Source organism: Populus alba, chromosome 9 (genome assembly GCF_005239225.2).
Source record: "Populus alba chromosome 9, ASM523922v2, whole genome shotgun sequence".
In the NCBI taxonomy this organism is placed as follows: Eukaryota; Viridiplantae; Streptophyta; class Magnoliopsida; order Malpighiales; family Salicaceae; genus Populus; species Populus alba.
In genome coordinates, this window is record NC_133292.1 from 9,494,043 (window position 1) to 9,520,631 (window position 26,589).

The 26,589-nt window shown below is 35.3% G+C and overlaps 2 protein-coding genes and 1 long non-coding RNA gene across 10 annotated transcripts; 2 read left to right on the forward strand and 1 right to left on the reverse strand.

Annotated features, from left to right (window-relative positions):
* Positions 1-3,675: 3,675 nt before the first annotated feature.
* Positions 3,676-7,363, forward strand: LOC118058738 (uncharacterized). Of its 2 annotated transcripts, none has more exons than XM_035071482.2 (4): positions 3,676-4,254; positions 4,343-4,492; positions 5,129-5,537; positions 5,831-7,363. In XM_035071482.2, the coding sequence occupies exons 1-4, from the start codon at positions 3,910-3,912 to the stop codon at positions 6,673-6,675; spliced, it is 1,749 nt and encodes a 582-aa protein (XP_034927373.1). In that variant the 5' UTR covers positions 3,676-3,909; the 3' UTR covers positions 6,676-7,363. The 2 variants fall into 2 exon arrangements, with proteins under 2 accessions (XP_034927373.1, XP_034927374.1); XM_035071483.2 differs by having other exon boundaries at positions 3,680-4,254; positions 5,129-5,522.
* Positions 7,364-13,988: 6,625 nt separating this feature from the next.
* LOC118058739 (uncharacterized) lies at positions 13,989-17,775 on the forward strand. 3 transcript variants are annotated; one of them, XR_012170649.1, is made up of 5 exons: positions 13,989-14,593; positions 14,682-14,831; positions 15,461-15,869; positions 16,163-17,099; positions 17,198-17,775. XR_012170649.1 is itself a non-coding variant. In XM_035071484.2 (4 exons), exons 1-4 carry the CDS (start codon positions 14,249-14,251, stop codon positions 16,954-16,956), a joined length of 1,698 nt encoding a protein of 565 aa, XP_034927375.1. In that variant the 5' UTR covers positions 13,989-14,248; the 3' UTR covers positions 16,957-17,124. The 3 variants fall into 3 exon arrangements, 2 of the variants coding, with proteins under 2 accessions (XP_034927375.1, XP_034927376.1); XM_035071484.2 differs by lacking the exon at positions 17,198-17,775 and having other exon boundaries at positions 16,163-17,124; XM_035071485.2 differs by lacking the exon at positions 17,198-17,775 and having other exon boundaries at positions 13,992-14,593; positions 15,461-15,854; positions 16,163-17,124.
* A 3,456-nt stretch (positions 17,776-21,231) lies between these two features.
* On the reverse strand, positions 21,232-26,389 carry LOC118059020 (uncharacterized). Of its 5 annotated transcripts, XR_012170654.1 has the most exons (6): positions 24,273-26,380; positions 23,737-23,809; positions 23,502-23,566; positions 23,299-23,423; positions 22,540-22,623; positions 21,232-21,505 (listed from the first exon to the last, which is right to left on the reverse strand). It is a non-coding gene; the product is annotated as an uncharacterized lncRNA (long non-coding RNA). The 5 variants fall into 5 exon arrangements; XR_012170657.1 differs by having other exon boundaries at positions 23,299-23,587; positions 24,273-26,389; XR_012170656.1 differs by having other exon boundaries at positions 23,502-23,587; positions 23,737-26,382.
* Between the last annotated feature and the right edge of the window lie 200 nt (positions 26,390-26,589).

Sequence of the window (26,589 nt, forward strand, 5' to 3'; positions counted from 1 at the left end):
CACAAAACCTCTGCTCTCTGTTCAGAAATTTTGTCTTGATAATAATGTTTATTTTGAATTTCACCATCGTGTGTTTTATGTCAAGGATTAAACACCCATGAAGTCCTTCTCTCGGGTCAGAGTAAAGATGGTCTCTATGCCCTGACCAAGTCTTCTGTCACGTAGGTTCCTCAAGCCTATTGGTCTCCCTGCACTTCTGCCTCTACTGATTTATGGCATCGTCTATTAGGTCATCCTACTTCACGTATCTTTCAATTGTTAATCTTGAAAAATAAGATTATTTGTAACAACAAACGTTTTAATTTTCAATGTCAAAGTTGTCCTTTAGGAAAATCATCGCGTTTGTCTTTAGGACCTACTGGTCACAAAACTTCTGCTCCACTTGAATTAATTTTTAGTGATGTATGGGGCCCTGCTCCTTTTTCTTCTTCAGATGGCTATCGTTATTTTGTTATCTTCGTTGATGCTTATACTAAATATGTATGGTATTATCCTCTAGTTGCCAAGTCTGATGTTTACTCTGTTTTTCATCAATTTCAGACTCTTGTCGAACGTCAATTTTCCTTAAAAATAAAATCTGTTCAAACTGATTGAAGCGGTGAATACCAAAAACTATCCACATTTTTTCAGACCATTGGTATTCATCATCGTCTGATTTGTCCCCACACTCATGAACAAAATGGAACAATAGAGCGTCGTCATAGGCATATTGTGGAAACAGGTCTTACTCTTTTAGGGCAATGTAAAACACCTTTTCGATTTTGGAATTATGCTTTTGAAACCTCTGTTTATCTTATAAATCGCATGCCTACTCCTATTCTTGCCCATCACTCTCCGTTTGATTGTTTATTTCAACGGTCTCCTGATTATCATTTTTTACGTACCTTTGGGTGTCTCTGTTTTCCTTTTCTGCATCCATATAATAATCATAAATTGGATTTCCGTTCCTCTCCATGTGTGTTTTTTGGATATAGTTCCTCGCATCTTGGTTATTGATGTCTTGACATTGCATCTCACCGTATTTATATTTCCCGTCATGTCCGCTTCCATGAATATGTGTTTTCATTTGATAATTCTGAACAGATTGCAAAGGTCTCCACCACAACCCCCACCCCACCCGCTACTGTCACTCTCTTAAATTTGCTAAACCACCCACCGCTACCCGCTCTCACTAGCCACCCAAACAGCCCACAACACTCCACTTTGCCACTCTAAATAGCCACCCGACCACAGCCTCCACCCATCCCTTGGCCATCATCCCATGCTTGTTTATCTAATCCTTATGATGTAGGTTCAGATTGTCAATTTGTCTCCTCTCCTCATGGTCTTGGGGCACTTTCTAGTCCCTCCTCTGCTTCGCCCTCCCTGGCCAGCACTCCTGCAGCTTCAGTCTCTACCTCCAGCCCCTCCTCTACTTACAGTCCTATGCTTGAGGCTGCTTCTTTATCATCCTCTCCCGTTGGTCTGCAACTTATGGTTGATTTGTCTTCTTATCAGCTGCCACATGTCTCCTTGCTACAACCGTCTTCCCCTGTGTCTCCACCAGCACACAACAAACATCCTATGACTCTTAGACCGCGGCAGCCGAAGACAGCTAATCTGGTTGCTTCCGCTGCCGTTACTTCTACCTCCACACAGGTACTGTATTCTCCCTCTTCTGAGCCTTTTGCATTCTCTGATGCTGACCGGTATGCAGTTTGGCATAATGTTATGTGTGATGAGATCGCCGCTTTACGCGAAAATCGCACTTGGTCTTTGGTTCCATTTCATCCTTCGATGAACGTTGTTGGCAGTAGATGGGTATATCAGATAAAACATCATGTTAATGGTAGTATTGAGTGCTATAAAGCGCGCCTTGTTGCTAGAGGTTTTACCCAGCAAGAAGGTATTGATTATTCTGAAACCTTCAGTCCAGTTATTAAGCAGGCCACTATCCGATTGGTTTTCTCTATTGTGGTTTCGTGAAATTGGAAGATTCATCAACTTGATATTCATAATGCCTTCCTTAATGATGTTCTTACTGAAGAGGTCTACATGAAACAACCTCCAGGTTTCATTGACTCTTCTCTTCCATCTCATGTGTGCAGATTGCACAAATCATTGTATGGTTTGAAACAGGCACCGAGAGCATGATACACTCATCTAAGCGATTTTTTTATCTCCATCGGTTTCCGAGCTTCCAAGGTTGACACCTCCCTGTTTATCTTATCTGATGGTACTAATATATTTTATCTCCTGGTGTATGTTGATGATATTCTGCTCATGGGTAGCAACTCTGCTATGCTCCATCACCTTATACAGTTACTCAGTTTTGAGTTCAAGCTTCGTGACTTAGGTGTTGTTCACTACTTTCTGGGTATTGAAGTTCAGTCTACCAGTATGGGTTTAATGCTGCGTCAACATAAATATATTCTTGACATCCTCACCCGAGCTGGTATGACTTCCTGCAAACCATTTGATACTCCAGTCTCCCCTTCGAAAGTCATTTTATTACCGGATCATTCATTCTCTGATCCTACATGATTTCGTCAAATCGTGGGTGCTCTTCAATATCTTACCTTCACTTGTCCAGATATATGCTTTGCTGTTAACAGAGTCTGTCAGTTTATGTATGCTCCTACAGATTCTCATTGGGCCGTTGTCAAACATATTTTACCCTATCTTAAAGGTACGACATCTTATGGTTTCCATATCACTTGAGGCTCCTTTTTTGCTCTACATGGCTTTACAGATGCAGATTGAGCTGGTAGTATTGATGATTGCAAGTCTACGGGCGACTATCTTGTCTTTTTTGGTCAGACGCCGATTTCTTGAAAATCCGGCAAGCAACACACTGTTGCTTGCTCCTTTACTGAGGCTGAGTATAAAGCCCTTGCTGATGGTACCGCTGAAGTCATTTGGCTTCAATACTTGTTAACAGATTTGCAGGTTCTCTCAGTCTTTACCCCTACCATTTGGTTTGATAATCTTGGTGCTACCTATCTCTCAGCAAATCCTATCTTCCATGCTCGTACTAAGCATGTTGAAGTGGATTATCACTTTGTCTGTGACCGTGTTGCCAAGAAAGAAATTCAGATTCGTTTTATTCCCTCTCGAGATCAACTTGCCGATGTTTTCACTAAACCGCTTCCTGTTGCATCCTTTACTACTTTTCGATTCAAGCTTCTGGTTGATCCCCCACCCTCAGCTTGAGGGGGCATATTATAGAATAAGATTCTAATATAGGATGTTGTAATCATTACAGTTACTCATGTATCTATCAGAATAGGATTCTAATATAGGATGTTGTAATCATTATAGTTACTGTAGTGTTCTACTGCCTCTATATAAATAGGAAGGTTGGTCAAGGCACAACCAACACATTCCATTATTCTCAACTCGAGGAACTAATGTACGGGGTGGAGTTGCATCTCCCATAAATAATATAGGAAATCGTTTGGAGGGAGTGATATTTTGTCTTCTAGCTATCAAGAGGGTTTGTTTTTTCTACTGATTTATTGAATTTTAATTTTTAAAATCAATTTTTAGACAAATTGATATTTTAAATATATCATATAAAAGATGCACTTTTGAATTATTATTTATATATATAAAAAACTTAATCTTGGTCGAGGTATCGACCGGTCTGAAATATCCTGATCTAGTCATCTTCTCATGATGATCGGAAAGGAAAGAGAGAGAAAAAAACATAGAAAGGTGGAGTGGAGAGCAGATTCCGCCTCATGCGCCTCTCTCTAGACTATAATATATATAGCAATGCACTAGCTTTCTCAGCTCATACGCAAACTTCTCTCATTTCTAATCACAAAAGAAAGTTCCCTCCGGTCAGTGTGAACCAAAATAAAAGAAGCAAACTCGGTCCCCTCCGTCCTGTTCTCCTCGAAGAAAACCAGAGAGTCAGTGGAAGTGATGGCGTGTGAGAGCCACGAGTGTCATAATAGCGATCCATTGTCCTCAACTCCACCACAAGCATCACCCTCTGCTTCCCCATATCCTCAGAGGAACCCTAAAGAACATGATCAATGCTTCATGTGCAAAGGGCTTGGCCACTGGTCCAAAGATTGCCCCAACAAAACCCCCCCAAAGTCACTGGCCTTACGCCCTGGATCATCCTCCTCGCCTTCAGTGCAGGTTCCTGATCTTCCAGTGGTTAGATGCCCTTGTGGTCGGGGCACTTGTAAAGTTTCAACTTCGAACACCGTTAAAAATCCTGGCAGAAAGTTCTATGCTTGCCCTGTTGATCATAGAACATCGGTTAGTGCAGTACTATTGTCCAGTCTACACCTCATTACCCACCTCTCCCTTATTTCTTCTGCATTGCTCTTTTGTTGTTAATTTTTAGGATAGTTGCCGATTCTTCAAATGGAGTGACGACATTGTTCCTAGATTTAAACCTCCCATGTGTCCATGTGGTGCCGGGTCATGCAGTTTAAATATCGTATCAAGTGGTCCAGATAGAGGCCGATGGTATTTTGCTTGCCGGATTAAGAAGGTGTGCTCTTTGACTTTTGCTTCGTTTTCCTTTTCAACAAATTTCTAACCTGTTTTGAGTTCGGGGTCTTCATTTTTTCCCTCAATAATATGCCATCTGTTCATAATCATTGTGACGGGCTGCTGCTGTTCTTCGTTGATTTTACTGGACTCGAAGCTTCCATGTTCTCCAGATCATGCTCTATCGTGTTCGTAAAGTCCACATCACATTTTAATCAACCGTTGAGATTTTTACTCATTAATAGCGGGTCGTTGTTTCATATTTGATGTGAAGATTAAACACAAGCCTTACTGTTGACCTGTATTCAACAATTTAGATTTAAAGAACTTGCTATGTCGTATTTTCAAAGACAAGAACATGAAACTGACTTCATAACAGCAGTCCCACTCTAAATTTTCTCAAGAAAACCTAAGAAAGTTCCTGGCCACAGCCGGGCATCACCTCTGGAGAATAAAGCTGTTTTTCCAATGCTTTCCAATAATTGATTGTAGCTGTAACCCTGTAAACTCGATCTTTGGGCGAGATGGTCAAAGTTCAAACAAATTTATTAGTTTTTACTTGTGTGTTTCACCATACTTTTGCCTGTGTTTGTAATGCTTGTCTTGATCTAAGTATAGTGGTTTGATTTTGATACAGAACCATGGAGGTTGTAAATTTTTCCAGTGGGCAGATTCTGAAGGGAATAACATGCAGAATATGCAAGGAGATAAAAACAAGGGATACCCTCCCCGTCGGTCCTTGTTTACTGGAAACAATGAACTGTCCAAGGAAGACAATAGGAGTTCTGATATCGAGTTGGAGTCAACAATGGTGGAGAGTGTTGAAAATTATCCTAATTCATCTATGGATTCAGCTGTCAGAAAAGATGAGGCCCTTGTTAGGGACCTGGTCATGCAGGACTCCGAGCCTTGGGATCTTGTGTCAGGGACAGAACTTCAAGTCCCCCCACTAATACCCAAGCCCGAGATTCCTTGCCAAGAACCAGAGTTATCTTTGCAAATTTCTAATGCAAGGCACACTAAAAGTGAAGGTGTATATTTTTTGGGTACTTGATTTCTTTGTTTATTGCTGTCAGTTTGTTTTGATAATTTGCATGATCCCCACTATCATTTCACAACATTGAATTCATTTGTCATTTTGGTGGTTGACTGATGATGTTTATCAGTTTTTACAATTTCATGTCTCTGTTTGATTGGGTAGGGTTGCTTTGACCTCACTTATTGGTTCCTAAAAGAGCCTCATGGTGAACCCTTCTTTTGCCGTAAATATTGTCCATTCATTTGTCCGGCTGTTTTCCTTCCTCAAATCTTCAGTTCTAACACCCCTATTCTGCAACAGGCACTTCTCCTTTTGATCCTGTTATAGAAGATGTGGGTGATATTGAAGGCCTGGCTCTCTTAGCAGGCAGTCCATCAAATGATGATGAAAGTGATATAAAGCAAGGTCCATTTCTACAATCTCCTAGAGAGGATGCTGAGCATCCAAATGGTATTTTTCAGGAGCCTTCAAGGATGCAAACTGTGGTGGAGAACAGTGATACATCAAAGTTAGCCTTGAAAACGTTTGGGCAAGGTTTGCTCGACATTCTGCAGTCTATGGATCAGACTCAGCATGAAACAATGTTGAAGGTGGCGGAAAACACTTTTGATACTTTGCGCCATCTCTCAATCGACCATGCATCTTTTTCCAAGGCTGTGAGGGAATACATTCAATGCAAATCAAAACTGGCTGGAATTGAGGAGTCCATGGGCAAAGACTTTTCTAAAGAAGAATTCCTTGGCCAATACAATGATAAGAAATCCCTGTTTGATAACATCTCTCAGCGCCATGCGGAGGCAGTGTCTGCTTATGAAGCTTCCAAAAACCAAGTCCAAGCACTTCGTGTAGAACTTTCACGTGTCGAAAATGCAACAAGCTTTGGAATTTTCATGCCTCTTCAACTGGAGAAACATTTGTCTTTCTATGAGGATGAGACTTCGAGGTGGAAGTCTGATGTTAGTGAAATTTCTAACCATAAGTCAGAATCAGAGAGAAGCTTGGATGCTGCATGTGAGAAAATGGAACAAGCTTTGAAACTTGAGGACGAGAGGGATTCAATGGTATATGCAACAAATGCAGCATTAGAGAATGCAAGGGCTCAGCTTCTTCAGTGTCACCACGAAACTTTCGATTTGTTTCTGTAGTATCCAACAATCCAAGTTACAATGTCTGTATGTGTATGTATGTACATACTTGTAAGCGAATCTAGCAACTTTAGGCATGCTCATCGCACTTGTAAACACTTAAGACCTGTATGGTATGTATGATGTTACGATACGTCATCCTAAGTAGTCAAATGTAGATTATGCTGCTTGTCTCGCGGAACTGACAGCTAATGTTTTCGTTGTTTGAAAGAAGGAACAAAGTGCTGACGTGGCTAAAATGGGTGAAGGTTAAAAACTGAAGGAGCTAGCCAAGGCAACCCCGGTTGTTTTTTTGGCAGGACAACGGGGGTTTCTGGCAACCTGGTGATTTTTGGGCTGCTTTTCTCGGTTTGCAATTAGCTTGGCAGCAAAGTGTGTTGAAAGACCGAATCAGAGCTTGAATCGGTTAATTATTGTTGGGACTATCACTGAGGCCAATGCCGCTACTAGGTGTGGTCCTTTCGTTCCGCCGAATTATGGATATGGTAAATTGGGATTGGAAAATTCAGGTCAACCATTCATTCAGGTGAGAAGGTAATGGCCTAATAGCTGGATTGTTCACGTCCTTGAAGTTTCAAGTTTTTTCATATTTGGTCTTTGTAGTGTTAGGTTTGTTTGATTGAGTCATCACACTTTATTTTTATAATATTTCAGTATGGGGACAGTAAAGAGTTCTTTTTTTGGGTTTTGATAATAGTTTTGCATTTAAAATTGGACTTGTTGAAGTTCTCGGATGTATTTGGGGTGTTTTCAAGTGAATAATCGGTTTGTGCTTCTGAAAACTTGGATCTTGATTTTGTTTTTGTTTTTTTATTGGAAATTGTTTTATATATCATACAAAGATTTTATACGAAGAACAAAGTTTTTGATAAAAACCGTGTTGCTCAAAAAATTAAAAAAATGAATATAGAAAACAGAGCTTTATTTAAAAAAATATATTTTTTCTCTTAAATTTAAGTCTTTTGAATTCCTATTAGTTTCTAGATTACATGCTTTAATTTGTATTGAAAAAACCATCTTAATGATAAATTAGTCATGGTTATGTCAAATAAAAAAGAAATGAATAAATAAAAACAGAAGATTTTGACAGAATATATATTTTTTATTTATGAATTTAAATTGTTAATTTTCTTTTTCAAGTATTTATTTTAATATTTATAAAGTTAAATAAAAATAGTGTCGAGTATAGACTCGCTCATTGTGTGAGAAAAAAAGATATAATAGGGAATCACTTGTCTTTTATAGCTCGAACTAGAGTCCTGACTCAAGGCTGTTAGATTGATCAAAAGGATTATGAAAAATAAAAAAAAAAACAATCAAGCTCGTAGGGCAGAAAAATATTAGACATCATTTCAAAATAACAAGGTGGTGGGTGGCCAACTTGATCCGGCGGAGCTAGTTTGATGATGTTTTATTATTTTTTTTTTAATTTTAAATTAATGTATTTTTTATATTATTAAATCATTTTAACATGTTAATTTTAATAATAATTTTTTTAGATAAAAAATATTATTTTAATGTATTTTCAATTAAAAAACACTTTAAAAAAAAAAATCCTAATCACACTCTCATACATCTCAATATGTTTCTAGGATTTTAATTTTAATTTTTATCTTCTAAAATATATCAGTTTATTTTAACAATTTATTTAATAAATTGTTATTCCTTAACCCGTGATTTTTCTAAAAAAATCCCATTCCCACGGGGACTTTTAGCATTTGTTAAATTATAGACGACTTGTCGTTCCCTATCAAGGAGTTGAATAAATGACAGGTGGTTCCTTGTGGCATTGGCGTCTAACCCTAATGGGATGGACTTCCTCAATCACTGTCAGATTTTAGAGACTGGGTTAAGCTGCTGTCTGATGCAATACAATCAAGGGCTATAGCATGATAGTTAGGAGTCTCGTCTTTTTTTATTTATTTATTATTATCATCATCATGTCTGCCTTCTCACTCGTCATAATGTCTCAAGTCTTAATCATTGAAAAAAACAGAAAAGTTAAGAGACACAAAATAGGATTAAAAAATCATGAACCATTTATTGAAGAAGATATATGGATGTGATGCATGCCTTTTTACCAAGTTCAAAACAGATGAACTGTGCAAGACATTAACTTGGTTTTGCAGCTTCTTTGCCAGAATCCACTTGATTCTGACGATTCACATCTGGACCATCGCCACATTTAATTTCACATCCTCTTATATATATTCCTCGGTGAATTTGAAGCTTGCATTCTTGAACACAGGGAGTAAAGCAATCTGAAGCAGCCATTCTCGCATTACACAGAATCATCAACACCAGCATCAGGGCCAGGAGAATGCTTGCCCGAATACCCTTACCCTCCATGTCGATCTCAATCAAAATTTCTTTCCCTCAGCCTTTAAATCTTTGTAGTTGGGGCCCTTGAATCCCTTCTACACTACATGTATATATAGTGGATCGAGTGATTATATTTCAACGAATATGGACATAAATCTCACAAATCTCGATGCAAATGGAAGGAAAAGGATTGAGTATTTTTAATCATTAATAGCGGGTCGTTGTTTCATATTTGATGTGAAGATTAAACACAAGCCTTACTGTTGATCTGTATTCAACAATTTAGATTTAAAGAACTTTCTATGTCGTATTTTCAAAGACAAGAACATGAAACTGACTTCATAATAGCAGTCCCACTCTAAATTTTCTCAAGAAAACCTAAGAAAGTTCCTGGCCACAGCCGCGCATCACCTCTGGAGATGGTGAGAGTTAAAACACAGTTATTAGTTTTTACTTGTGTGTTTCTCCTTCCTTTTGCCTGTGTTTGTAATGCTTGTCTTGATCGAAGTAAAGTGGTTTGATTTTGATACAGAACCATGGAGGTTGTAAATTTTTCCAGTGGGCAGATTCTGAAGGGAATAACATGCAGAATATGCAAGGAGATGAAAGCAAGGGATACCCTCTCCGTCGGTCCTTGTTTACTGGAAACAATGAACTGTGCAAGGAAGACAATAGGAGTTCTGATATCGAGTTGGAGTCAACAATGGTGGAGAGTGTTGAAAATTATCCTAATTCATCTATGGATTCAGCTGTCAGAAAAGATGAGGCCCTTGTTAGGGACCTGGTCATGCAGGACTCCGAGTCTTGGGATCTTGTGTCAGGGACAGAACTTCAAGTCCCCCCACTAATACCCAAGCCTGAGATTCCTTGACAAGAACCAGACTTCCCTTTGCCAATACCCAGCCCGATTATGTTTTGTTGTAGTTATCTCTGATTTTTTTCAAGCTAATCATGATGTATGCGTGTGATGGGAAAAATAATCATGTCCTTATTATCGAGTTGGTTGTATTTTATTTTCAAAAAAATTTGTGCTTAACCACATTAATATGTTATGGCTTGTGAGGCAGTTCTCCATGAATCTAAGAACCAGAATTCCCAGAACTAAGGCTTTTTTTCAAGATGAGAGGTCACAATGAATTGTCTTGCACCATATAGAATTGGATAAAGCTCTTTATCTTTAAAATTATTAAAACTTGTAGATATAGAATTAGTTAAAGTGCATGTAAACTATATTTATATTAATAAATGAAAAACAACAAATTGCATGTGTCCGTCCCTAAGTTTCAATTTATCTCTTAAGATTTGTGACCATTAACGATCTATTTTTTATTAATTATAGTTTCAGTTGAATAAATGCTCCTTGTAAAGTTTCATTATGATCATCAATTTATTCCTTCTTTTTTTATATGTGTATAATAATCAGTTTATTCGTTTTGTCGATCTATTTAGGCTATATTTGTTTAGGCAGTTGCGATTATGTATTAAACAAAACACAGCTACCAGGTTAAAAAAAAATAGATTTTAGTATTTATAGGTCCCGTATTTTTCAGCATTCCAACCACAGCTTTAATGGGACGGAGGTTTTTCAATCCCCGTGCTTTAGGAAATTTGATCACATGCAACCATTTCAATACAATTGTTTTTTATTAAAAGGTGTAAATGATGCCACGGATGTTAACAAGGTGCAGGATTAAAAATTACCTCCCTTTTTTGGTATAGTTAATTTAGAATAAAAATAAAGAAAAACATAAAACAATTTGAGACTTAATTAAAACTAAATCGGTATTAAAAAGTCTAAACTAATTTAGATAAATTTTTTTTTTCAAGAATTTGGAAATTTATGAAACGTTTTCATTTTTTTGGCCTGACCTAAATTTGATCAGCTAAAGTAAACAACTCCTCTTCGGCTTTTCACCCTTTCACAGGTGTGGTTGATTTGAGTGAGCGAGCTAGTTTGGAGGCGTGTTACTGTGATAATAATAATTTTGTAAAGTAATTTTTATTTAAAATACATTGTATTGTAATAATATTTTTTTAATTTTTTAAAATTTATTTTTAATATCAGCATATCAAAGTAATTTATAAAATAAAAAAAATAAAAAAAAATAATTTTTTAAAATCACTTTTAAAATAAAATAAAAAAACCCATAGCTCTCTCTTACTCGCTCCTAGAGAGTGTTGTTTTAGAAAATAGTTTTTTAGTTTTTATTTTGTTTTTTATTTTTTTAAAAGATATTATGTATACAAAATTAAGGAAACATGTCTTTTACTCTAGTTTTTTTTTTTAAATGGGAATAAAGGTCTTGCTTGATTTATTTAGAAAAATAAAATAAATGAACATAATTAAATCAGGTGAATCAAACAAGATTATTACATAACTTTAAAAACAATATTTTAATGCTTTCCAATTTTGTAGAGAATTGTAGAGTTAGTAAGTATGTTTTCTGTTTCTTTAAAATTTTCCCTGTAAAACTATAAAATTTGCAATGCCTATTGAAGTCCTTCAAGCAGATTAGATCAAACTAGGTTTACTAGATTAGATTTTTTTAGCATAAAAAATAAACAAAAAAAAAAAAGAGTCAAGGTGCAAGATTTTTGATTTTTTTTTTTAAAAAATAAACGGTAATATATATATTGGATTGATCAGGTTATCATCACCAAACTCAATTACCAATTACCTACGATTCAATAACATTTTTTTTTATATTTAATAAAAACAATACAAAGATTAATTAAAAAACAGTCATGTTATTGTTCCGCACTATACTGCAGACTGGACAAAAAAAATTCAACACTTTAAAGGAATGTCCAGGTTACAATAAATGCTTTTGCATTGTCATTAAACTCGTCTTAGAGGGTAAAATTTTGTAACTCCCAACCCGACTTCATGTATTTTCAAATAATTTTTTATTTAATAATACAATAAGAAAACATACAATTGTAAGAACTCCTGACCCGACTTCATGTATTTTCAAACAATTTTTTATTTAATAATACAAAAAAAAACATACAATTGTAAAAATATTGCACATATTGTTTCACAAAAAATCCAGTCTGGTTTTTTATAGAAAATTTAAATTACAAACCCAACAAAAATTCCAGTATTTTGTATATCATTGAAGACAAAAATATTTATAAATGTGATAAAATTATATAAAAATATATTAAAAAACTTGAAAAATCACAAATTTTATATTAATTAAATATCCATGCTTTAGTAGTCTTTGTTATGATAATATAATAATTTTTAAACACCTTTGTATTACTTGAATATAATTGAAAAAAAAAAGGAAACAAAGTCCGGCATCTCTATGAACCATCATTACCAAGGTGTGTTTAATATTGTGGTAACTTTTGCGGTTATGGTTTAAAAAAATTATTTTACAAAAAATACTTGTAGTTAAGTTTGGTTTGATATTTATACATGTTTGGTTAAAACTGTCGTTGAAATTGGTATTAAACAAAAAGTAATTTAATGTGTTTGGTTAAAAAAATACTTTTCAAATTGATGTTATTAAATAATATATATATATTGATGTTTTTAATTTAAATATTGTAGATTTAACTACTCTATTATATAATAATAATAATAATAAAAATACTTATATCAAATATTTTTTATTGTTTCATTAAAATATCTACAATTTCATCACATATGAAATTCATCCAATAAGAACTACAGTTTTCTTGGTTTCTCAAGTGCGTAATAATATCAAGTAAAATATGACCAATAACAAAATTATAATTATAATTAAATTTTATAAATGTTATGTCATTAAGTAATTTCCATTTAATTTTTCAAATAAAATATAATTAAAAATTATTAATTTTTAACTGGTTAAACTTGATTTAATATATTTAACTTTAGACGGACCTTTCAAACAAAAACAGCAAAAAAATTACTCTACTATTCACATAAACAGTACAGTTTCACTCTCCACTTTCTGGAAACACGTGGTTCACATAAATTTTGTATGGGTATCAGGTGAACAGTAAAATATGTTTTTAGCATTACTAAACATTCAACATATACGGTTTGCTTTAAAAGAACGCAGAAAGTTCATTCAAGGTAAAAAGGAAAACTAATATAAAGGACAACAAACCTGGCTTTTCCAGAAATTATTTCTTTTCCATTCAAAGTTAGCCTTTACGTGGCTTTATTCAAGCCTGCCACGCAAGGAAAGCAGGAAAAAAAGCATGATTAAGAAAAATTATCTATAGAGAAAAAAATAAATTTAAAAAGTATCTAGTTGCATGCATGGTTGTCCAAAAATTACCTACAGGATGTTTGGAAAATGACTTAAAAGGACAAATTAATTTTTTTAATGTTATTTTGATAATTTCTCACAAGCAATAATAAGAAATTTTCTTTCTTTCTCTTAAAAGCATCAAAATCACGTGTTTGTTATTTTGCAAAACTTATAATTTAATCATAATTTTTAATAAATCGCATGTTATAAAAAAATTTAAAAATGCAGGGGGACCAAAAATTGCTTCAATCATGAAAATAAATAAGCTTTCTCATGTTTCAAATCAAAAACCTTAGCTCACCTTTAAATGAATAATAATGTCTCTATTTATTTTTCTTTCCTCCACGCTTGACGTTAATTTGTTCACTTATACATATTCCACAGTTAGAGTGTATTATAAATTTTAGATTGAAGAAAATAAAAAAAAAGAAATAAATTTATGTTTTTTAATGATATTTATTTAGTGCTTTTTACAAGGAACTAATGTACGGGGTGGAGTTGCATCTCCAATAAATAATATAGGAAATTGTTTGGAGGGAGTGATATTTTGTCTTCTAGCTATCAAGGGTTTGTTTTTTCTACTGATTTATTGAATTTTAATTTTTAAAATCAATTTTTAGACAAATTGATTTTTTAAATATATCATATAAAAGATGCACTTTTGAATTATTATTTTTATATATAAAAAACTTAATCTTGGTCGAGGTATCGACCGGTCTGAAATACCCTGATCTAGTCATCTTCTCATGATGATCGGAAAGGAAAGAGAGAGAAAAAAACATAGAGAGGTGGAGTGGAGAGCAGATTCCGCCTCATGCGCCTCTCTCTAGACTATAATATATATAGCAATGCACTAGCTTTCTCAGCTCATACGCAAACTTCTCTCATGTCTAATCACAAAAGAAAGTTCCCTTCAGTCAGTGTGAACCAAAATAAAAGAAGCAAACTCGGTCCCTTCCGTCCTGTTCTCCTCGAAGAAAACCAGAGAGTCGGTGGAAGTGATGGCGTGTGAGAGCCACGAGTGTCACGACAGCGATCCATTTTCCTCAACTCCACCACAAGCATCATCCTCTGCTTCCCCATCTCCTCAGAGGAACCCTAAAGAACATGATCAATGCTTCATGTGCAAAAGGCTTGGCCACTGGTCCAAAGATTGCCCCAGCAAAACCCCCCCAAAATCACTGGCCTTAAGCCCTGGATCATCCTCCTCGCCTTCAGTGCAGGTTCCTGATCTTCCAGTGGTTCGATGCCCTTGTGGTCGGGGCACTTGTAAAGTTTCAACTTCGAACACCGTTACAAATCCTGGCAGAAAGTTCTATGCTTGCCCTGTTGATCATAGAACATCGGTTAGTACAGTACTATTGTCCAGTCTACACCTCATGTCCCACCTTTCCCTTATTTCTTCTGCATTGCTCTTTTGTTGTTAATTTTTAGGATAGTTGCCGATTCTTCAAATGGAGTGACGAAATTGTTCCTAGATTTAAACCTCCTATGTGTCCATGTGGTGCCGGGTCATGCAGTTTAAATATCGTATCAAGTGGTCCGGATAGAGGCCGATGGTATTTTGCTTGCCGGATTAAGAAGGTGTGCTCTTTGACTTTTGCTTCGTTTTCCTTTTCAACAATTTTCTAACCTGTTTTGAGTTCTGGGTCTTGATTTTTTGCCTCAATATATGCCATCTGTTCATAATCATTGTGACGGGCTGGTGCTGTTCTTCGTTGATCTTACTCGACTCGACGCTTCCATGTTCTCCAGATCATGCTCTATCGTGTTCGTAAAGTCCACATCACATTTTAATCAACCGTTGGGATTTTTAATCATTAATAGCGGGTCGTTGTTTCATATTTGATGTGAAGATTAAACACAAGCCTTACTGTTGATCTGTATTCAACAATTTAGATTTAAAGAACTTTCTTTGTCGTATTTTCAAAGACAAGAACATGAAACTGACTTCATAACAGCAGTCCCACTCTAAATTTTCTCAAGAAAACCTAAGAAAGTTCCTGGCCACAGCCGGGCATCACCTCTGGAGAATAAAGCTGTTTTTCCAATGCTTTCCAATAATTGATTGTAGCTGTAAAGTCTTGGTCCTTGGGCGAGATGGTGAAAGTTAAAACACAGTTATTAGTTTTTACTTGTGTGTTTCTCCTTCCTTTTTCATGTGTTTGTAATGCTTGTCTTGATCCAAGTAAAGTGGTTTGATTTTGATACAGAACCATGGAGCTTGTAAATTTTTCCAGTGGGCAGATTCTGAAGGGAATAACATGCAGAATATGCAAGGAGATGAAAGCAAGGGATACCCTCCCCGTCGGTCCTTGTTTACTGGAAACAATGAACTGTGCACGGAAGACAATAGGAGTTCTGATATGGAGTTGGAGTCAACAATGGTGGAGAGTGTTGAAAATTATCCTAATTCATCCATGGATTCAGCTGTCAGAAAAGATGAGGTCCTTGTTAGGGACCTGGTCATGCAGGACTCCGAGCCTTGGGATCTTGTGTCAGGGACAGAACTTCAAGTCCCCCCACTAATACCGAAGCCTGAGATTTCTTGCCAAGAACCAGAGTTCTCTTTGCAAATTTCTAATATAATCCACACAAAAAGTGAAGGTGTATATTTTTTGGGTACTTGATTTATTTGTTTATTGCTGTCCGTTTGTTTTGATAATTTGCATGATCCCCACTATCATTTCACAACATTGAGTTCATTTTTCATTTTGGTGGTTGACTGATGATGTTTATCAGTTTTTACAATTTCATGTCTGTGTTTGATTGGGTAGGGTTGCTTTGACCTCACTTATTGGTCCCTAAAAGAGCCTCATGGTGAACCCTTCTTTTGCTGTAAATATTGTCCATTCATTTGTTCAGCTGTTTTCCTTCCTCAAATCTTCAGTTCTAACACCCCTATTCTGCAACAGGCACTTCTCCTTTTGATCCTGTTATAGAAGATGTGGGTGATATTGAAGGCCTGGCTCTCGTAGCAGGCAGTTCATCAAATGACGATGAAAGTGATATACAGCAAGGTCCATTTCTACAATCTCCTAGAGAGGATGCTGAGCATCCAAATGGTATTTTTCAGGAGCCTTCAAGGATGCAAACTGTGGTGGAGAACAGTGATACATCAAAGTTAGCCTTGAAAACGTTTGGGCAAGGTTTGCTCGACATTCTGCAGTCTATGGATCAGACTCAGCATGAAACAATGTTGAAGGTGGCGGAAAACACTTTTGATACTTTGCGCCATCTCTCAATCGACTATGCATCTTTTTCCAAGGCTGTGAGGGAATACATTCAATGCAAATCAAAACTGGCTGGAATTGAGGACTCCATGGGCAAAGACTTTTCTCCAGAAGAATTCCTTGGCCATTACAATGATAAGAAAACCCTGTTTGATAACATCTCTCAGCGCCATGTGGAGGCAGTATCTGCTTATGAAGCTTCCGAAAACCACCTCCAATCACTTCGCGTAGAAGTTTCACGTGTCAAAAACATGCTTCTTCAACTGGAGAAACAATTGTTTTTCTGTGAGGCTGAGACTTCGAGGTGCAAGTCTTGTGTTAGTGAAATTTCTAACCTTAAGTCTGAATCAGAGAGAAGCTTGGATGCTGCATGTGAGAAAATGGAACAAGCTTTGGAACTTGAAGACGAGAGGGATTCATTGGTATATGCAGCAAATGCAGCATTAGAGAATGCAAGGGCTCAGCTTCTTCCGTGACACCACGAAACTTTCGATTTGTTTCTGAAGTATCAAACAATCCAAGTTACAATGTCTGTATGTGTATGTATGTACATACTTGTAAGCGAATCTAGCAACTTTAGGCATGCTCATCGCACTTGTAAACACTTAAGACCTGTATGGTATGTATGATGTTACGATACGTCATCCTAAGTAGTCCAATGTAGATTATGCTGCTTGTCTCTTGGAACTGACAGCTAATGTTTTCGTTGTTTGAAAGAAGGAACAAAGTGCTGACGTGGCTAAAATGGGTGAAGGTTAAAAACTGAAGGAGCTAGCCAAGGCAACCCCGGTTGTTTTTCGCAGGATAACGGGGCTTTCTGGCGACATGGTTTATGGCAACCTGGTGATTTTTGGGCTGCTTTTCTCGGTTTGCAATTAGCTTGGCAGCAAAGGGTGTTGAAAGACCGAATCAGAGCTTGAATCGGTTAATTATTGTTGGGACTATCACTGAGGCCAATGCCGCTACTATGTGTGGTCCTTTCGTTCCACCGAATTATGGTAAATTGGGATTGGAAAATTCAGGTCAACCATTCATTCAGGTGAGAAGGTAATGGTCTAATAGCTGGATTGTTCACGTCCTTGAAGTTTTAAGTTTTTTCATATTTGGTCTTTGTAGTGTTAGGTTTGTTTGATTCAGTCATCACACTTTATTTTTATAATATTTCAGTATGGGGACAGTAAAGAGTTCTTTTTTTGGGTTTTGATAATAGTTTTGCATTTAAAATTGGACTTATTGAAGTTCTCGGATGTATTTGGGGTGTTTTCAAGTGAATAATCGGTTTGTGCTTCTGAAAACTTGGATCTTGATTTTGTTTTTGTTTTTCTATTGGAAATTGTTTTATGTATCATACAAAGATTTTATACGAAGAACAAAGTTTTTGATAAAAACCGTATTGCTCAAAAAATAAAAAAAAAATGAATATAGAAAACAGAGCTTTATTTAAAAAAATATATTTTTTCTCTTAAATGTAAATCATTTGAATTCCTATTAGTTTCTAGATTACATGCTTTAATTTGTATTGAAAAAACCATCTTAATGATAAATTAGTCATGGTTATGTCAAATAAAAAAGAAATGAATAAATAAAAACAGAAGATTTTGACAGAATATATATATTTTATTTATGAATTTAAATTGTTAATTTTCTTTTTCAAGTATTTATTTTAATATTTATAAAGTTAAATAAAAATAGTGTTGAGTATAGAATCGTTCATTGTGTGAGAAAAAAAGATATAATAGGGAATCACTTGTCTTTTATAGCTCGAACTAGAGTCCTGACTCAAGGCTGTTAGATTGATCAAAAGGATTATGAAAAAAAAAAAAAAACAATCAAGCTCGGAGGATATGAAAAATATTAGACATAATTTCAAAATAACATGGTGGTGGGTGGCCAAACTTGATTCCGGCGGAGCCAGTTTGACAATGTTTTATTTTTTAATTTTTTAATTCGTCTTGTAAAAATCATTATGATGGTATAGCCAAAGCCACCAATGAAGATTTCTGTTTGAAATTATGGTGATGGAGATTTTTGTTTGAAATTATGATAATAATGATGGTTTAAAATATTTTTTATTTAAAAATATATTAAAATAAATTTTTTATTTTTTAAAAAATTATTTTTGATATTTACATATCAAAATTAAAAAAAAACATAAATTTTTTTAATTTTAAATAATTTTTTTTTAATATTTTTAGAAACACGATATACCTTGCATTTCCAGAGACACCAGTGTTTTTCTGGTTAATATGCAGGTGATTATTTGTTAGATTATAGACGACTTGTCCTTCCCTATAAAGGAGATGAATAAATGACAGGTGGTTGCTGGTGGCATTGGCGTTTAACCCTCATGGGATGAATTCCTCAATCGTTGTCAGATTTTAGAGACTGGTTAAGCTGCTGTCAGAAGCAATACAATCAAAGGCTGTGGCATGATAGTTAGGAGTCTCGTCTTGGTTTATTTATTTATTTATTATCTCTACCTTCTTCTCCTTTTGAAAAAAATTATCACTCGTAATAATGTCTCAAGTCTTAATCATTGAAAAAAACAGAAAAGTTAGAGACAAAATAGGATTAAAAAATCATGAACCATTTATTGAAGAAGATACATGGATGTGATGCATGCTTTTTGCAAAGTTCAAAACAGCTGAACTGTGCTAGACATTAACTTAGTTTTGCAGCTCCTTTGCCAGAATCCACTTGATTCTGACGATTCACATCTGGACCATCGCCACATTTAATTTCACATCCTCTTATACATTCTCCTGGATCAATTTGAAGCTTGCAGTTTTGAACACAGGGAGTAAAGCAGTCTGAAGCAGCCATTCTCGCATTACACAGAATCATCAACACCAGCACCAGGGCCAGGAGAATGCTTGCCCGAATACCCTTACCCTCCATGTCGATCTCAATCAAAATTTCTTTCCCTCAGAATTTAAATCTTTGTAGTTAGGGCCCTTGAATCCCTTCTACACTACATGTATATATAGTGGATCGAGTGATTATATTTCAACGAATATGGACATAAATCTCACAAATCTCGATGCAAATGGAAGGAAAAGGATTGAGTAATTATTATAGGTTGAATGAAATCGTTAGGTATATTCGATATAAATGGAAGGCAATCTCACAAATTCTAAATCTCGATGTAAATGGAAGGAAATGGGAATGTAATTTGTTTCCTGTATGATTAGCGATACAGTTAATATACTAGCAAATTGGAGAACAAACGGAGAAGGGAGCAGCTATTGACACTCCTCGATATACTATCGACAGTCGGCCCCCACGCCTTTCTTTGCAAAGGATGAAATTGTTATTTTTAAATATTTCAAAGTTTGATGCTTGAAAGGACTTAACTCGTGATGTTGTTGGTGCATTTACTGTGATTTAAAGTATTTTTTATTTAAAAATATATTAAAATAATATATTTTTTTAAAAAATTATTTTTAAAATCAGTATAATATAACAATTTAAAAACATAAAAAAATAAATTTTAATATATATTTTTAAAATTTGACGAAACACGGTTTCAACCATGTTCAATAATTATTGTATGGTGCTAATAAATATGTTGTTAAATCTTTTATTATACCAATGGAAAATAAATACTATGATGTATTAAAAATATTCTAAAAAATATATTTTATTTACCTATTAAGTGGTTTATGATTCTTTAAATTCATATGAGAAGTGTATATGAGAATGGTTCTTTAATTTAAAAAACAGTTAATAATACACACACACACATAGTTTTTAAAAAATCAATAATATATATATATATATATATATATATATATATATATATATAATTTTGAAACATGATTATATAAAACACTAGCATTCTAGGCACGAGTTAATGGAGAAAGTTATCATTTTAAATTTTAATAAAAATAAAAATGGACTCAACAATAAGAAATTATGCTTTCGATTAGTGTTCGTTAAAGGCCCGGATCTTGACTTGAATTTTATTTGACTTCGATGTAATTAAACAGATTTGTATACAATTTTTATGATTCTAGTCTAATTATAATTAACATGTTTTATAAAATGAATCAAATATTAATCTACTTGGATTCGATCCAATAATAATCCAATCTGGAATTAATATCATTATTATTTTTATTTCTAGAGCACATCACTGCTCAAACTCAATAACAAAAAAATATTTCCTTCAAGTATACTATTCTATTCTTTATTTAGTATATATTTCAACTAATAACTATTTTCGAGTTAGTTGTAAAAAAAAAATCAACTAGTAATTTCTTTCAAGTGAAGTCACGTGTTGCATAGTATACTCTGGTAAAAGAAAATCAAGGAGATTATAAAGATATTGTTCTAATATAGTACTGTTCAAGAGAAATCTTGAAATTTTTGAAAGGTGATTTCGAGAAAAATCTTTCCATAAATTGCTCTATACAAAACAATAGGCATGGAAGTTAATTAAAAAGATCGTCATATTTGATTTTTTATATGAATTGAAAACGTCAATTATTGATATGCCATATCACTATTGCTTATTCGTGTGTGTGTGTTAAATTACCCCTTTCCAATTATGAGTATTTTATCAAATGAACTTTAATTAAAAATATTGTAGAAAAATACATGACTTAATAATTTTACTATACTAGACAATTATTTTATAAATTTTATTAGAAAATCATTCTGTAACAAACAAAAATGGAAAAACAGAGAATTTTTTTCAGAATTAAGAGGTATACTAATTAAGTTGTCGTCTGCCATGAACCCATAACACGAGAGACCAAGTGATTCTTTGACCATTCAATCAATGACGCATCAAGATTGTAATTATCTATCAATGTCATTGCTTATAAACAATTCCAACTCAAAATGTTCGTTCTTTTCAATTTCTCTCCCTCTCCCTCCCCCCTCTTCTCTACCTCTCTCCGTTTTTTTTCTTCCTTGGTGGGGTTGTCACGGAAGGCCCGCAGGCAGTTTCTTCAACATCAAATGTTATCTCAGCTACTTGCTGTGCAAGTGGGCTATGGTGAAAATGAAGAATCCTGCAATCTGGACACCATATATAAATAAGGCATAAAAAAGACAGTAAAATGGAACCACAAACCTGAAAGAGAGTTTCAAAACCTTTCATACAAGAAAAAAGAAGCCCCAGTTCAGGCAGCAACCCCAGAAAACACAACTAATGTTTCTGGTTTGAGCCACGATTTAGCATATTTGTGCAGTTGATAGAAGCAGGTATCAGTGATCTACACGCATAGATTATTGCTAGTTGAAAAACCCTGACATAAGACACTCCAATCCCCCGGAAGTCATGTAGCATTCTCAAGAGGATAACCGGTCTAATAAGCAAAAAAACTACATACGAACAACTCAAAAGTTTGGGTTGTAAACTAGTTAATTGACTTCATTCAACTTGTTTAAACCACAAGAAGCTAACAAGTCAAGCAACAACATAAATATTAACAAGAAAGTATATTTAGGAGCCCAGCAGACCCAGGATCTTTTAAACTAATGCAGAGATAAATCCCTTGCTCCCTCCAAGCAAGACAGGTTGCATTTTCAATATGATGCCCATACCTTTGTATGGAGGAAACCAATAGTCCCTGGGTATTGTGGTTCCAAACCTTAGCATCTAGGGTTCAAGCAATGACACCAGCACAGCAACAGAAATCTTTCCATGGAGGAAATTATAGATTCTATATTAAGAACAAGCTTAACTAGGTTTGATAAAGAGCTATTCTTGGTCAAATCAATAAGCAAGTCTGAAGAGAATTATTGAATAACGATCCAGCTTAGGCCCAGTCCACGCTAAACCAAGCCAGGGGTGAATACCAAAATGCTCATCATATCAACTTCCATTGCCCAACCAAGAAGGAGCAATATGAGAAGCTCAAAGACTAATATCCCAGATTCTAAAAAGACGAGTACTGGCAGACGACCTGAAGGGGTCTATAACCTAAACTCCAGTGATGTGATAGATAAAATGACTTTGATGGCTGGGTTTTTAAAAATGAAAATGGTTACTTTGATGGCAGGGTTTTAAAAATGAAAATGGCTAAGGGTGGTTTAGAGAGGAGCAATACCATAGAAAATGCAGCTCCATAGTAGGGGTAAGCTGCTGGCATAAATCTCTCATATTCATTATGTCTACAGGGCTGGACTGGAATCTGCAATTCAATTTTCAAAAACCCACGGCATCAACAATAGCAGCTATAGCAGAAAGACACTGTACTTATTCAATACTCAACAAACTATAACACTGAATATAAATGAAATACAAACTGTCAGTATTGTTGAACTTAAGAGGTTTGTAATGAATTTGATTAAGTTGGCAAGATTTCAAGCTACTGTGCCATTTATTTTCCCCTTTTTAACTATAACTTCAACTGGTAGCTAGGCAACATGTGAAAAAGATGCATGAAGAAAAGCATAAGCAAAGGTACACGTTACTTTGTTCATCCTGCCTTGTTATAACTTAACAAGATCCCAAGCAACCACCTATTATGCAATGAAAGTCAAAAAATACAGCAGAGATCACAGGTATGCAGGTTTCACATGAACAAGACCAGATGATTATGAAAAAGGCATCACACACCACCGCAGAAGCCTTTAGTCCAATCAATTGGAAATTCCTTTTTGAAGAATCTGGAATTTAAAATGCTAGCTTAAAAAATCAAGTTTTTGGTACTCCATCTTGAACTGGAAAACCCTTTACACATCTGGAACCTTGAAAGATGTGAAATACAGACCCTGCAGTACATATAATTATGAAGCAAAAACCTCAACAATGGAGGAAACCAAAATTCATATGCATACACATGCTCAATAATCAACTAGCTTACTTTTGTATCTGTTGACAAGGTTTTCAAAACATAGGGGCTCATCATGTAAAACTGCACTTGAACATCATCTGCCACATATGGTTCACAGCTTGCTCCAGACCACACATATGTTCAACAGAGTATACCTGCAACCAAAGCTTATCCACAATTTATTTCTCCAGTTCTACAACAAAAAGAGAAAAACAACAAGAGAGAAATATTACCAATTCATCTTTGATCCTGTACATTGCAGGTTCATCAGCTTCCCCAACTTTGTGGTGTCTTACATCTACAGCCAGTAAATCATGAACTGTCTTAAACAAATGCATTAATAAGGACATAAGGTGATCACAAGTAACCAACAAGAAAATAGCAATTTTCATTTCCTAGTGTTCAGAATGAGTTCATGTTCGGCAATATTAAGAGATCATACCAAAATACAAATGAAAACATCCTCACCTTAAGATCTCTATCATGGAAAATCCATTTGTTGAGTTCAGTCAAGAACTGCTCATTTCCGGATTTCACATGTCTGGCATCAAAAAATAAAATTAACTTGTGTCAATACCATCTGCAAGATTTGTTCAGCATGATAATGACATTCATTTGCAGTTCACGTTCATAACTAAGTCAACCGCATGTGCTGAAAACCAAGTAAGAAGAAGTCCCAAATTGTAGTTTTAATAGACACCAATAACTACATTGTCATTACTGCCCTTGACAGATAATCACAAAAAGGAAAAAAATAATTGTAAGCCATGTTTTTCTTCTAGTCCAGAAAAAACCACCTGAATTCTGCAAAAAGCAACAGAATTCCACAACCTTCCTGTAACCTCACTTCAGTAAGTTAATCCTTTCTTGTATTCATTTTTTAGTCAGGTTTTCTAGTGTACACATCCATCTTCGCAGTCTTTTAATGAACATAGTTACAGTTTCATATGGATCACAGAACATATTTAAATGATAACAAAAAGGGAAGTTAAGGCTTCACTGACTTGGTTGAGCTCCCTGCCTTCTGCACCCCAGAGATCTAAAGAATCTGAAAATGGGTACACAAAGAGAAAATTTGTTCACCTAAGAACTGCCACATACTGTTGCTGAACATGCTTAATGAGCCAGCAATCAAAATTCGTGCATTATTCCTTGCCTGAAAGGAAAGGAAAGCACGGGCATTTTTTTTCTTTGAGATGTTACATGCAGGCATACCGATTCATTTTATTCTTTGAGTTTACATGTGAATCTTGCTTTCTCTTTGCTACTTTGTTGCATTAGGAAGTTTTCTTGTATCCTTCCATAATTGATAACAATCTCTTAAAATGTTGCCTGATATGTGTTAACCCAGCCATAGATTGATATTTAACAAAAGATTAGCGGAGCATAGATAATAGCATAGCATGGAAGCAAATATAATTCCACAATCCACATTTTCAATAAAATAAAACAAGAAAAAATCATAAAAATATCAAGATAGCAATTATAAAAACATTATGGCAGTTAATGAGACAAAATCTAGAAGACAACAGAGAACAAAAGGTTGCACATGAACAACCGATACTAAAGAGATTGCAGAACCAGTGAGTTCTGGAGGACTTGACATCGCAGACTTGGGGTTAGCAGAACATGCAGCTTGAGAAGCCGAAAGAACTTTTAATACCTAAAAACTCCACACATTTTGATGAACAACTTAAGGTAAAACAGTCGTTTAAGCTTCAATTCTGCCAACAGTTGCAGAGTGGACAAGATAAATCCAGATTACCAAGCTATTTGCAGCATTTACCGTATGTGCAACCCCTTCAAAAAGCACAGGAGCCTATACCAGATTCGTAAAAGAACTACTGATAAGAAATTAAAACAAAACCATCACTAGCATAGCAACACGAGCATCGACATCAAAACTTCTGTAATTGTTTTACTTCAATATTGTCACGTCCCAAAATCACCTTAAAATTAATAAAACAAGCAATTAATGTATGATCTCCTTCAAAATCCAACACCGCATAGCTAATATGATCTATAACCATAGCTGCTGGATCCTACACCAATTAGACTACATTACACTCCTACGTTTAACACTAAACAAATGATAAAAAAAATCTCACAATTAATTAATTAACACCAATGTCCGTGGCTATTTCGCGAATTAAATCAGACAGGTTAGCATCCGCTCCAATAATCAAATCATGACCATAATCAATAAAATTAGCAATCGCAGCGATATCAATCGATCCTCCAAAACCTAACCGGAAAACTAGAAGGGATCACAGTGTGACTGGCGGTCGATGGAGGGGCAAAAGATGATTAGAGCTTCGTATATTGGCCTTAGCGTTGGAGTGAGAGTTTGGGATCATCAGCGAGTTTGAAGTCAAGGTTAAAGTTGTTGCGGGATTGGAGGGAGTTGAAGAAGAGAGAGTGTGGGGACTTGAGTGCGAAGTCGTCGAGTAAGATGAGAATGCGGCGGTTGGTTGGAGAGTCGGGGGAGGAGGACGTGGTGGAGAAGGGGAGGATAGTTAGGCGAAGGAGAAGGTTTATGGCCATTTTGGAGTGGATGTGGGGTTTAGATTTTTGAGTGGGAGAATGAGAGGCCGGGAATTTGTTAAATCGTTAGAGTTTTGAGCGGTTTTTTCGTTTACCCGTCGGGGCCGGAGCAGCCTGATAGTGGAAATGTAAGGGTTTGGTAATTTATGAAAAAATGGTGGTAATTTTCTAAAGGAGAAATAATGGTGGATAATTCAAGGAGTAGATTTCTTTATTTACGAGAATTGTAATGAACAAGTGATAATGTCAATAGATATAACCTAATATCATAAATATTTCCAATTATTACATTCTGGATATTAAATAGGTAGGCAGACAAGCACGCATCATGTGCCACACCAGCATCCTTATCTTCTCCGGAGCCTTAACCTTCCATGCCCAGATCCATTTAACATTTGTCTGCAGATTTCTGTTCCTTCGTAACAGCCACAAATAGGCAGACTTCGAGGTGTACATTCCATTAGAGCTAGCAGCCCACATCACGCTATCTAGAGGGGCAGAAAGCAAAGATGCGATCAATAATAAAATTGGAAAGCACATCAATAATCAAACGCCTCTGGCCTGCGCTAGCTCTAGCAAAAATCAGGACATCATCCACGGAAAACAAATGAGTTAATTCGAATAGCTTAAATAATTTAATTTCAATTTGATTTTTAAAAATTAAAATGATATATTGAATTGTGATTGGACTTAAGTTTGAGTTATTTTTTTTTTAAATTCAGACGGGACAAATTTAATAACTATGCGGTAAATAAATCTTAATGGTTGAATCCAATT